This window comes from Oncorhynchus gorbuscha, unplaced genomic scaffold, assembly GCF_021184085.1.
Source record: "Oncorhynchus gorbuscha isolate QuinsamMale2020 ecotype Even-year unplaced genomic scaffold, OgorEven_v1.0 Un_scaffold_3306, whole genome shotgun sequence".
NCBI classification, from domain to species: domain Eukaryota; kingdom Metazoa; phylum Chordata; class Actinopteri; order Salmoniformes; family Salmonidae; genus Oncorhynchus; species Oncorhynchus gorbuscha.
Window position 1 is genome coordinate 37,651 of NW_025747582.1, and position 14,159 is coordinate 51,809.

Below are 14,159 nucleotides of genomic sequence, written 5' to 3' on the forward strand. Positions count from 1 at the left end.
GGACTTTCACATTCTCCTGGGCCTGAGGAAATGAGTCAAGAATGAACTGATGTGGAACAGGTGCAGCTAACGCAGCAGGCTTAGATTTAGCGTAAGCACCCTTTGACCTGAGAAGTGGACATTCGTTTTTCCAATGACCTGAACCTTGACAGTAGTGACACTCCTGCCCAAAGTCAGCCTTACCATGGGAGTCAGGTTCAACCCTAGTTGAATAGAACTCTGCCCGAGAACCAAAGTATCTCGGTGAGCGAAGCCCAAATCTATCCGAATGCCCCCACTCTTTCCGAATACGGGGTTTTGCAAAGACACTTTTGTGAGTCAACACATACTCGTCCGCCAAAACCGCAGCTTCAGCAACATTCTTTACTTTCTGTTCATTAATATAAGTGGCAATACGATCAGGAATTGTGTCCTTAAATTGCTCTAACATAATCAGATCACACAGCCCTTGGAAAGTCACAACTGCAGAGGCGGAACACCAGCGATTAAACTGTAAAGATAACTGTCGCGCAAACTCAACATGAGTCTGGTTATCGTCCCTTTTTAAAGTTCTAAATCGTTGGCGGTAAGCCTCAGGGACCAATTCATAAATCTGTAACACAGCTGTTTTAACTTTATCATAACTGGCACTGTCGTGTACACTAAGAGCTGAATATGCTTCCTGCGCTTTACCAGTCAGCACACACTGCAACATTACAGTGCGGTCAGAATCAGGCCAACTCTAGCGTCAGCAACCCGCTCAAACAACGAAAAGAATGTCTCGGGGTCCCTTTCATTAAACCGAGGCAATAACCGCAAGTTCCCAACAATATCAAATGTCTCTGGGGCATGACCAAAGCGGAACTACCCCTAGGTAAATCTGGGTCACCTTCCCAAAACAAACTCTCCCCTGAGATCTTTCCTTCCCTAACCAACTCTATACGTTCTTGTTGCAACTTGATTTTAGCACGCTCCATATCTTGTTTAAATGCCAATTCCTTTTCATATTTCACACGATCATGCTCTAGCTTCTCACGATCATGCTCTAGCTTCTCACGATCATGCTCTAGCTGTAACAAAAGCAGTTCTTTCTGCTGTTCAAAAAGAAGGCTACTAGGACTAACCGATGGAATGGCCATTGTAACGTTATGGGGAGACAACAAATCCTCAGCAGAGGCTGGCCCGGTGGTAACTTCAAGAATACCACTCTCCATCAGATTGGCTTTCAATATCAACCTAATAGAATTCTTTAGACGTTTATCACTAATCTCAACCTTGTAGTGTTCCGCGACCTTCAACAGCTGTTCTTTAGTACCTAAATCTAACAATTCCTCTGATGGAGAGCGAATGAACTTATCTACATAAGACGCCATAATCACACAAATTTTTTTTTATCGCTTTTCCCTTCTGCTGAGCACACCAGAACACAACCCGAGAATTGACAATCACCCTGAGCACCACAGAAGAGAGATGAGATATGGAGCTTCCCCAAAACCTACAATAACTCAACCCTAGTCTTCGTGCAGATTTGCGGTGGGAATTTACGCACTGTAGCCCGCTGGCAAGGAAATAGAACTCCCCAGCATGCTGGCAAATTCCACCAAGCCACGGATGTGCCCCGAGACAACTGCTCAGTCCACAGACACCACACAAAAATAACAAACATTAACCATGCCCAACATATTCCAAAAAAATGAAACACGTCGCTAAACCTATCAGGGAAAAAGGCTATAGCTCCGGGTAGCAAGTTCCACTACCCTACCCAAATCTCCCACCGAGGTACACAGCAGATTACTCACTTCAGACTGACGTCCCAACAGAAAGTAAAACAAGAGTTCAGGCTAGGCAGGGCCTGGAAACTAACCATTATACTCTCTCCAACACAGCACACAAACCAAACAACAAAGGCAACCAATACTGGGCCGATCACACTCAAACACAATATTCAATCCAAACACGTACCTCCACGGTCTCCCAAACCAATAGTTCAAAGATCCCGGACGAGCCCCCACTTGTCACGAACCGGCTCAAAGCCCGTAACAAAGGGAGACAACGTGGAGATAAGGAGTAACAAAAGATATATTTATTAACTAAAGCAACTAAGGAAAATATCCAATGGTGTGTGTAATCAGTAATCAGTAGTGTAAGTGAGTGTTTTGCATGCATGAATGTGATAATGCAGGGTGATGAAAGGTGCCAAAGCAAACAAACAAACAGCCACCAAGAACCACAACACAATCTACAACAGGTGTCTGCATGGAGAGAGTCTCCTCCATGAATGTGGAAGAGGTCTATTTATCCTGGGAGACACCTGGCCCAGGTGTTTCCCATGTAGCTGACGACCCTCTCAACTCCGCCCACCGGCATCCTAATAAGGAAACAAGAACAACGACAGAATACGGCAGACAGAGTGGGAGGGTCGTCACAGTACCCCCTGTATATAGCCTCCACATTGACTCTGTACCAGTACCCCCTGTATATAGCCTCCACATTGACTCTGTACCAGTACCCCCTGTATATAGCCTCCACATTGACTCTGTACCAGTACCCCCTGTATATAACCTCCACATTGACTCTGTACCAGTACCCCCTGTATATAACCTCCACATTGACTCTGTACCAGTACCCTCTGTATATAACCTCCACATTAACTCTGTACCAGTACCCCCTGTATATAACCTCCACATTAACTCTGTACCAGTACCCCCTGTATATAACCTCCACATTAACTCTGTACCGGTACCCCCTGTATATAACCTCCACATTAACTCTGTACCGGTACCCCCTGTATATAACCTCCATATTGACTCTGTACCAGTACCCCCTGTATATAACCTCCACATTAACTCTGTACCGGTACCCCCTGTATATAGCCTCCACATTGACTCTGTACCGGTACCCCCTGTATATAGCCTCCACATTAACTCTGTACCAGTACCCCCTGTATATAGCCTCCACATTAACTCTGTACCAGTACCCCCTGTATATAACCTCCACATTAACTCTGTACCGGTACCCCCTGTAGATAGCCTCCACATTGACTCTGTACCGGTACCCCCTGTATATAGCCTCAACATTGACTCTGTACCGGTATATATTGTTATTTTTTACTGCTCCTCTTTAATTACTTGTTACTTTTATCTCTTATTCTTATCCGTATTTTTGAAACTGCACTGTCGGTTAGGGGCTCGTAAGTAAACATTTCACGGTCTACACCTGCTGTATTCGGCGCATGTGACTAATACAATTTGATTTGATTTGATGGGCTCATTTAGAATTCTGGAATAACATGGATTCATCCAGAATATTCTCCCTCACCTCCTCCTTGGCAGCCTCGTTCTCCGTCTGCAGACGAGACAGATCCTCATGGATCTTCTCATAGTCTCTTCTCGTCGACGCCAGCAGCTGAGGAGAGACCCACACGGGGACACACACAGGGACACAGACAGGGACACACACAGGGAGACACACAGGGACACACATAGGGAGACACACAGGGACACACATAGGGAGACACACAGGGACACACACAGGGAGACACACAGGGAGACACATAGGGAGACACACAGGGACACACACAGGGACACACAGGGACACAAACAGGGACACACACGAAAAAGGGAACACACACAGGCAAATGCACACCATTTAACATGGTTGAATTCCCCTTAGATGTAGATCATCCATCTGAAAGCATCATCAAGACATTGGACTTTTAAGAAGAACAGTGTCTCCAACCACGTCATCATGACGAAGAAGCAAAATGCATCAGATGACTCAAAACGTCCAATATTTTGACAACTTGACTTTTTAAAATGTTAAAATGGATTTAGTTCACCTTTATTTAACCAGGTAGGCAAGTTGAGAACAAGTTCTCATTTACTGGCCAAGATAAAGCAAAGCAGTTCGACACATACAACAACACAGAGTTACACATGGAGTAAAACAAACATACAGTCAATAATACAGTAGAAAAATAAGTCTATATACGATGTGAGCAAATTAGGTGAGATAAGGGAGGTAAAGGCAAAAAAAAAGGCCATTGTGGCAAAGTAAATAGAATATAGCAAGTAAAACACCCAAAAACACTGGAATGGTAGATCTGCAGTGGAAGAATGTGCAAAGTAGAAATTAAAATAATGGGGTGCAAAGGAGCTAAATATATAAATAAATACAGTAGGGGGAGAGGTAGTTGTTTGGGCTAAATTATAGGTGGGCTATGTACAGGTGCAGTAATCTGTGAGCTGCTCTGACAGCTAGTGCTTAAAGCTAGTGAGGGAGATAAGTGTTTCCAGTTTCAGAGATTTTTATAGTTTGTTCCAGTCATTGGCAGCAGAGAACTGGAAGGAGAGGCGGCCAAAGGAAGAATTGGTTTTGGGGGTGACCAGAGAGATATACCTGCTGGAGCGCGTGCTACAGGTGGGTGCTGCTATGGTGACCAGCAAGCTGAGATAAGGGGGGACTTTACCTAGCAGGGTCTTGTAGATGACCTGGAGCCAGTGGGTTTTGGCGGAGTATGAAGCGAGGGCCAGTCAATGAGAGCATACAGGTCACAGTGGTGGGTAGTATATGGGGCTTTGGTGACGAGTATGAAGCGAGGGCCAGTCAATGAGAGCATACAGGTCACAGTGGTGGGTAGTATATGGGGCTTTGGTGACGAGTATGAAGCGAGGGCCAGTCAATGAGAGCATACAGGTCTCAGTGGTGGGTAGTATATGGGGCTTTGACCAAACGGATGGCACTGTGATAGATCCAATATGTTGAGTATGGTGTTGGAGGCTATTTTGTAAATGACATCGCCGGAGTCGAGGATCGGTAGGATGGTCAGTTTTATGAGGGTATGTTTGGCAGCATGAGTGAAGGATGCTTTGTTGCGAAATAGGAAGCCAATTCTAGATTTAACTTTGGATTGGAGATGCTTAATGTGAGTCTGGAAGGATAGTTTACAGTCTAACCAGACACCTAGGTATTTATAGTTGTCCACATATTCTAAGTCAGAACCGTCCAGAGTAGTGATGCTGGATGGGCGGGCAGGTGCAGGCACCGATCGGTTGAAGAGCATGCATTTAGTTTTGCTTGTATTTAAGAGCAGTTGGAGGCCACGGAAGGAGAGTTGTATGGCATTGACTGCTTACATGCAAAACATTTTGGACTGACAAACTGTATCAACAGTGGACTAATGAGAAACAATACCAAAATATAGTTTTTGAGTGACATTCTCCTTTAAAATGAGAAAAGAGGGTTGTTCATGATTGGTCACCTCATCCTGGTCTAACATCTGTTCCTTGAGTTTCTCAGCCAGCTGGCTCTGCTGGTTGATCTCATCATCCTGGGTGACACAAACAAAACAAGCAGCAATTTACATTTCAGTTAGAATAGAATTGGAAACATTGATTTGCCTGTAAAAAATCCAACCCCTTCCTGTTCCTGCCCAATCTAACCTTCCGTTTAATGTTGATGCATGTTTGTTATTTAAACTGTGTTTTAATGTCTGTTATTCTTTATGTACGTTGAGTTTGTACCCTCCAAAATGATTTGACTCAGTTCTCTAATCTAGTCTGGTGAGATTTCCCTTGTTGACCTTGTCGTCCAGTTGTTTGTACAGATTGCTGATGTCCTCTTCGTACTTGCTCTTCTCCTCGGTGGAGACCAGAACCAGTCCGTTAGCTGGAGCCATGTTATCTATGATGGGAGTGTTGTCACACGGCTCCAGGTGCTTCTGCTCCTTAGCACTCAGCTGATCCTCCTCAGGGACGTTCTCACCTGAGACGGGGACAAACAGATTCTCTACCTTGAACTGTGCACTCATTCACTCAATATCTACCATTGGAACACTAACTAATGTCCAACTCAGTGTGGCTCTGTCGATTTCATATGAAGGGTTTCAATCATTTCTCTCTCTCTCTCTGCCCTCCCTCCTCAATCTCTCCCTCCCTACCCCTGCTCCCTCTCCCGCCCTCCTCCCTCTCTGTCTCACTCACTCCCTCTCTCTCCCTCCCCCACTCTCCCTGCCATCTCCTCCTCTGCCCATCCCTCCCCATCTCCCTCACCATTCCTCCAGCGGTTAAGCTCCATCTCCCTCCCTCCTCATCTCCCTCCTCCCTCCTCCCTCACCGTTCCTCCAGCGGTTAAGCTCCATCTCCCTCCCTCCTCCCCATCTCCCTCCCTCCCCATCTCCCTCCCCATCTCCCTCCCTCACCGTTCCTCCAGCGGTTGAGCTCCATCTCCCTCCCTCCTCCCTAACTGTTCCTCCAGGGGTTGAGCTCCATCTCCTCCCTCCTCATCTCCCTCCTCCCTCACCGTTCCTCCAGCGGTAAAGCTCCATCTCCCTCCCTCCTCCCCATCTCCCTCCCTCCCCATCTCCCCATCTCCCTCCCTCACCGTTCCTCCAGCGGTTGAGCTCCATCTCCCTCCCTCCTCCCTAACTGTTCCTCCAGCGGTTGAGCTCCATCTCTCTCCTTCCTCCCCATCTCCCTCCCTCCCTCCTCCCTCACCGTTCCTCCAGCGGTTGAGCTCCATCTCCCTCCCTCCCCATCTCCCTCCCTCTTCTCTCACCGTTCTTCCAGCGGTTGAGCCTCATCTCCCTCCCTCCCCATCTCCCTCCCTCCTCCCTCACCGTTCCTCCAGCGGTTGAGTTCCATCTCCCTCCCTCCCCATCTCCCCATCTTCCTCCCTCCCTCCCCATCTTCCTCCCTCCTCCCTCACCGTTCCTCCAGCGGTTGAGCCTCATCTCCCTCCCTCCCTCCCCATCTCCCTCCCTCCTCCCTCACCGTTCCTCCAGCGGTTGAGCTCCATCTCCCTCCCTCCCCATCTCCCTCCCTCCTCCCTCACCGTTCCTCCAGCGGTTGAGTTCCATCTCCCTCCTCCCCATCTCCCTCCCTCCTCCCTCACCGTTCCTCCAGCGGTTGAGCCTCATCTCCCTCCTCCCCATCTCCCTCCCTCCTCCTCACCGTTCCTCCAGCGGTAGAGTTCCATCTCCCTCCCTCCCCATCTCCCTCCCTCCTCCCTCACCGTTCCTCCAGCGGTTGAGTTCCATCTCCCTCCCTCCCCATCTCCCTCCCTCCCTCCCCATCTTCCTCCCTCCTCCCCATCTTCCTCCCTCCCTCCCCATCTTCCTCCCTCCTCCCTCACCGTTCCTCCAGCGGTTGAGCCTCATCTCCCTCCCTCCCCATCTCCCTCCCTCACCGTTCCTCCAGCGGTTAAGCTCCATCTCCCTCCCTCCCCATCTCCCTCCCTCCTCCCTCACCGTTCCTCCAGCGGTTGAGTTCCATCTCCCTCCCTCCCCATCTCCCTCCCTCCTCCCTCACCGTTCCTCCATTGTTGAGCCTCATCTCCCTCCCTCCCCATCTCCCTCCCTCCTTCACCGTTCCTCCAGCGGTTGAGTTCCATCTTTATCTCCCTCCCTCCTCCCTCACCGTTCCTCCATTTGAGTTCCATCTCCCTCCCTCCCCATCTCCCTCCCTCCCCATCTCCCTCCCTCCTCCCTCACCGTTCCTCAGCGGTTGAGCCTCATGGATCCCTCCCCATCTCCCTCCCTCCTCCCTCACCGTTCCTCCAGCGGTTGAGTTCCATCTCCCTCCCTCCTCCCTCACCGTTCCTCCAGAGGTTGAGCCTCATCTCCCTCCCCTCCCCATCTCCCTCCCTCCTCCCTCACCGTTCCTCCATTGTTGAGTTCCATCTCCCTCCCTCCCCATCTCCCTCCCTCCCCATCTCCCTCCCTCCTCCCTCACCGTTCCTCCAGCGGTTGAGCCTCATCTCCCTCCCTCCCCATCTCCCTCCCTCCTCCCTCACCGTTCCTCCAGCGGTTGAGTTCCATCTCCCTCCCTCCTCCCTCACCGTTCCTCCAGCGGTTGGAGCCTCATCTCCCTCCCTCCCCATCTCACCTCCCTCCTCCCTCACCGTTCCTCCAGCGGTTGAGCCTCATCTCCCTCCCTCCCCATCTCCCTCCCTCCTCCCTCACCGTTCCTCCAGCGGTTGAGCCTCATCTCCCTCCCTCCCCATCTCCCTCCCTCCTCCCTCACCGTTCCTCCAGCGGTTGAGCCTCATCTCCCTCCCTCCCCATCTCCCTCCCTCCCTCCCTCACCGTTCCTCCAGCGGTTGAGTTCCATCTCCCTCCCTCCTCCCTCACCGTTCCTCCAGCGGTTGAGTTCCATCTCCCTCCCTCCTCCCTCACCGTTCCTCCAGCGGTTGAGTTCCATCTCCAGCCTGTGGATAACGTTCTTCAGACTCTTGTTCTTGTCTTTCTCCTTGTTGTACTTGTTCTTCCACTCCTCAGCAGTCAGCTCCAGGTTCACAGACACGGTGTTCTTGATGGTCTTGGCTCTGTGTGGAGGGTGGGACAGACACTCAGATCCCTGTATCTAATCACACCCTATTCCCTATACAGCAGTGCACTACTTTGACATTGCTAATGGGCTGTAATTTATCCACTAAAGGACATTGTGGCCTCATTTACTCATCACTTTTTTCTCCACAGTATATTTTATATTTTATATATATTTATATATTTTATATATATATATTTTGTCAGAACAGGAGCAGATGGATAAACATTGAATCAACATAACTGGAGGAGGTGATCCAATAAGAAGCAGGGAGGCAGATAGCTCCATATTTGAAGTGGTCTGAGATCTATTGCAGGAGGTTGTCCCCTGTGAAGATGACCGGGGACTAATTAGCCCTGCTGGGTACTGTAGACCGTACAATGATGTGTAAAGTCCAACTCCTCTCAGCCTCCTCTCACAGACAGCAGTGGTGGTCACATGGGTGCAGACAGTGCAGTGGAGCGCACCACACCATGCCGCACCACACCATGCCGCACCACACCATGCCACACCACACCATGCCGCACCACACCACACCATGCCGCACCACACCATGCCGCACCACACCATGCCGCACCACACCATGCCGCACCACACCATGCCGCACCACACCATGCCGCACCACACCATGCCGCACACACCATGCCACAGCACACAACGCCATGCCACACCGCACCACACCATGCCACACCATACCACACCATGCCGCACCACACCATGCCGCACCACGCCGCACCACACCATGCCGCACCACACCACACCATGCCACACCATGCCGCACCACACCATGCCACACCATACCACACCACACAACGCCATGCCACACCGCACCATGCCACACCATGCCGCACCACACCACACAACGCCATGCCACAACGCACCACACCACATGCCACACCACACCATGCCACACCATGCCGCACCACACCACACCGTGCCGCACCACACCACGCCACACCACACCACGGCGCACCACACCACACATTTACATTTACATTTAAGTCATTTCCATGCCACACCGCACCACGCCACACCACGCCACACCATGCCACACCGCACCACGTCACACCATGCCACACCGCACCATGCCACACCATGCCACACCGCACCACGCCACACCGCGCCACACCGCACCATGCCACACCGCACCATGCCGCACCACGCCGCACCACGCCGCACCACGCCACACCATGCCACACCATGCCACACCACGCCACACCATGCCACACCGCACCACGCCACACCACGCCACACCACACCACGCCACGCCACACCATGCCACACCGCACCATGCCACACCATGCCACACCGCACCATGCCACACCGCACCACGCCACACCATGCCACACCACGCCACACCATGCCACACCACAGCACATCGCTCTGTAGCCCTACTGTTCTACCTCTATCTAACTCCTCTCCTAAGCCTGGCAGGGCGGCAGAGACAGAATGTTCTGGATGTCCCCTGTGTCCTCTGGCAGGGCAGCACAGACAGAATGTTCTGGATGTCCCCTGTTTCCTCTGGCAAGGTAGCAGAGACATAATGTTCTGGATGTCCCCTGTGTCCTCTGGCAAGGTAGCAGAGACATAATGTTCTGGATGTTCCCTGTGTCCTCTGGCATGGTAGCAGAGACAGAATGTTCTGGATGTCCCCTGTGTCCTCTGGCATGGTAGCAGAGATAGAACATGCTGGAAGTCCCCTGTGTCCTCTGGCAGGGCAGCAGAGATAGAATGTGCTGGAAGTCCCCTGTGTCCTCTAGCAGGGCAGCAGAGATAGAATGTGCTGGAAGTTCATTGTGTCCTCTAACACACAGAGCAGCCTAGGCTAACTCCCACTGTTGCTACTGTTGCTGTCCAGCCAGGAGGCAGGATAAAACCCTACAGATCAGGATTTAGGGGAGTGGATGGATGTAACACTTAGCTAAAGGTCAGAGAGATGAACAATGTCTTCATCATCTGGATAAAGATTTAGAGAAGAGGCTTGTTATGCAACCACTCAGTCAGCCCTGAATAGGAGGGAAGATACTGGGAATCATCAGCTCTACTCATCATCAACAGTCACTGTCCGTCTCCTGGTGGATTAAGGACGGCCCATCTGCCATGGGAAACCTTTCATTGTTCACATAAAATAGGGGAACTGGGTATGGTGCAGTGGATCTCTCAGCTCACCTCTGTCCCAACAGGGTAGACTTATGTTAACAGTCTACCACTAGACCAGGTAAGCTGTAGAGAGGTGCTGACCCACCTCTGTCCCAACAGGGTAGACTTATGCTGACAGTCTGCCACTAGACCAGGTAAACTGTAGAGAGGTGCTGACCCACCTCTGTCCCAACAGGGTAGACTTATGTTAACAGTCTGTCACTAGACCAGGTAAACTGTAGAGAGGTGCTGACCCACCTCTGTCCCAACAGGGTAGACTTATGTTAACAGTCTGTCACTAGACCAGGTAAACTGTAGAGAGGTGCTGACCCACCTCTGTCCCAACAGGGTAGACTTATGTTAACAGTCTGCCACTAGAACAGGTGAACTGTAGAGAGGGGCTGACCCACCTCTGTCCCAACAGGGTAGACTTATGTTAACAGTCTGCCACTAGACCAGGTAAACTGTAGAGAGGTGCTGATCCACCTCTGTCCCAACAGGGTAGACTTATGTTAACAATCTGCCACTAGACCAGGTAAACTGTAGAGAGGTGCTGACCCACCTCTGTCCGAACATGAGGTCAACTGTAGAGAGGTGCTGACCCACCTCTGTCCGAACATGAGGGTAGACTTATGTTAACAGTTTGCCACTAGAACAGGTAAACTGTAGAGAGGTGCTGACCCACCTCTGTCCCAACATGAGGTCAACTGTAGAGAGGTGCTGACCCACCTCTGTCCCAACATGAGGTCAACTGTAGAGAGGTGCTGACCCACCTCTGTCCCAACATGAGGTCAACTGTAGAGAGGTGCTGACCCACCTCTGTCCGAACATGAGGTCAACTGTAGAGAGGTGCTGACCCACCTCTGTCCGAACATGAGGGTAGACTTATGTTAACAGTCTGCCACTAGAACAGGTAAACTGTAGAGAGGTGCTGACCCACCTCTGTCCCAACAGGGTAGACTTATGCTAACAGTCTGCCACTAGACCAAGTAAACTGTAGAGAGGTGCTGACCCACCTCTGTCCGAACATGAGGGTAGACTTGGTCTCACACTCGTTGTAGATGGAGGGAGATGCACAGATGATGATGGTGGTCCTACAGTTCCCCCCTAGAGAGTCCTGCAGGATACGGGTCATCTTGCTGTCCCTGTACGGGACGTGGCTTTTCTGAAAACAAACAACACATTATTTACCCATTAGGGCCTTTCAGCAGACAGCCTCATAGATAACCAGTCAGTCTCATAGATAACCAGTCAGCCTCATAGATAACCAGTCACCCATCAGGGCCTTTCAACAGTCAGCCTCATAGATAACCAGACAGTCTCATAGATAACCAGACAGCCTCATAGATAACCAGACAGCCTCATAGATAACCAGACAGCCTCATATATAACCAGACAGCCTCATAGATAACCAGTCAGTCTCATAGATAACCAGACAGCCTCATAGATAACCAGTCAGTCTCATAGATAACCAATCAGCCTCATAGATAACCAGACAGCCTCATAGATAACCAATCAGTCTCATAGATAACCAGACAGCCTCATAGATAACCAATCAGTCTCATAGATAACCAGTCAGCCTCATAGATAACCAGTCAGCCTCATAGATAACCAGTCAGCCTCATAGATAACCAGTCAGTCTCATAGATAACCAGTCAGTCTCATAGATAACCAGACAGTCTCATGGATAACCAGTCAGCCTCATAGATAACCAGTCAGTCTCATAGATAACCAGTCAGCCTCATAGATAACCAGACAGTCTCATAGATAACCAGTCAGTCTCATAGATAACCAGACAGTCTAATAGATAACCAGTCAGCCTCATAGATAACCAGTCAGCCATCTGGACCATTCAACAGACAGCCTCATAGATAACCAGACAGCCTCATAGATAACCAGACAGCCTCATTGATAACCAGACAGCCTCATAGATAACCAGACAGCCTCATAGATAACCAGTCAGTCTCATAGATAACCAGACAGCCTCATAGATAACCAATCAGTCTCATAGATAACCAGACAGCCTCATAGATAACCAATCAGTCTCATAGATAACCAGACAGTCTCATGGATAACCAGTCAGCCTCATAGATAACCAGTCAGTCTCATAGATAACCAGTCAGCCTCATAGATAACCAGTCAGTCTCATAGATAACCAGACAGTCTCATAGATAACCAGACAGTCTCATAGATAACCAGACAGTCTCATAGATAACCAGTCAGTCTCATAGATAACCAGACAGTCTCATGGATAACCAGTCAGCCTCATAGATAACCAGTCAGTCTCATAGATAACCAGTCAGCCTCATAGATAACCAGTCAGTCTCATAGATAACCAGACAGTCTCATAGATAACCAGACAGTCTCATAGATAACCAGACAGTCTCATAGATAACCAGTCAGTCTCATTGATAACCAGACAGTATAATAGATAACCAGTCAGCCTCATAGATAACCAGTCAGCCATCTGGACCATTCAACAGACAGCCTCATAGATAACCAGACAGCCTCATAGATAACCAGACAGCCTCATAGATAACCAGACAGCCTCATAGATAACCAGACAGCCTCATAGATAACCAGTCAGTCTCATAGATAACCAGTCAGTCTCATAGATAACCAGACAGCCTCATAGATAACCAGTCAGCCTCATAGATAACCAATCAGCCTCATAGATAACCAGACAGCCTCATAGATAACCAATCAGTCTCATAGATAACCAGTCAGCCTCATAGATAACCAGTCAGCCTCATAGATAACCAGTCAGCCATCTGGACCAGATCAGAATAAAAACATGACCTCATTTTGCACATTTTGGTTAATTGTTTTTACACAATTTAAATGTCACATATGCAAAGTATTCAGTAATCCCTGCTGATGTCCCTATATTAAAGAGAGAAGGGTAAGATACATAGAGAGAACTCACTGTCCCCTCAGCCAGAGCAGAGATGACATTCCCCAGAGCAGAGAGAGACTTATTGATATTTTTAGCTTGGTCCAACACGGCTCCTTCAGCACCTGTCTTACTGACCTTAAAGAGACAAACAGAGAGAGAAACGACTGTCAGCAGGGGAGAGAGGCCACACAATGCAGCAGCATCTTCTAACTGACAGGTCTGGAGTTATAACACCTTATAGAACAGTTATAACAGTCATAACATAATTAGTTTGTTGGGAGTCTGTCTTCATGATTCAGCAGGTGGGAGAGGACATAGGATGCTTCAGCATCTTACACCTGACTGACAAGCTGGGAGTTATAACACCTTATAACACAATAATAGCACAGTTATAGTTATAACACAGGTATGCAGTTCTAACAAGTTATGGCGGTTCATTGGCCTCTTCATCAGACAAGCCTAGAGTTATAACACAGTTATGACAAGTTATAAACAGTTCTAACACAAGTTATGGTGGTTCATTGGCCTCTTCATCAGACAAGCCTAGAGTTATAACACAGTTATAAACAGTTCTAACACAAGTTATGGTGGTTCATTGGCCTCTTCATCAGACAAGCCTAGAGTTATAACACAGTTATGACAAGTTATAAACAGTTCTAACACAAGTTATGGTGGTTCATTGGCCTCTTCATCAGACAAGCCTAGAGTTATAACACAGTTATGACAAGTTATAAACAGTTCTAACACAAGTTATGGCGGTTCATTGGCCTCTTCATCAGACAAGCCTAGAGTTATAACACAGTTATGACAAGTTATAAACA

The 14,159-nt window shown here is 49.2% G+C and overlaps 1 protein-coding gene across 1 annotated transcript in view; it reads right to left on the reverse strand.

Moving 5' to 3' along the window:
- LOC124027504 (kinesin heavy chain-like) overlaps positions 1–13,473 on the reverse strand; it is a gene marked incomplete at its 5' end in the record, with an annotated part of 29,973 nt that extends 16,500 nt beyond the window's left edge. Inside the window, 6 exons of the mRNA XM_046339916.1 lie at positions 3,298–3,384; positions 5,240–5,308; positions 5,561–5,742; positions 8,153–8,301; positions 11,459–11,607; positions 13,369–13,473. Coding sequence (XP_046195872.1) covers positions 3,298–3,384; positions 5,240–5,308; positions 5,561–5,742; positions 8,153–8,301; positions 11,459–11,607; positions 13,369–13,473 — 741 coding nt within the window. The remainder of the gene's footprint in view (positions 1–3,297; positions 3,385–5,239; positions 5,309–5,560; positions 5,743–8,152; positions 8,302–11,458; positions 11,608–13,368) is intronic.
- Between the last annotated feature and the right edge of the window lie 686 nt (positions 13,474–14,159).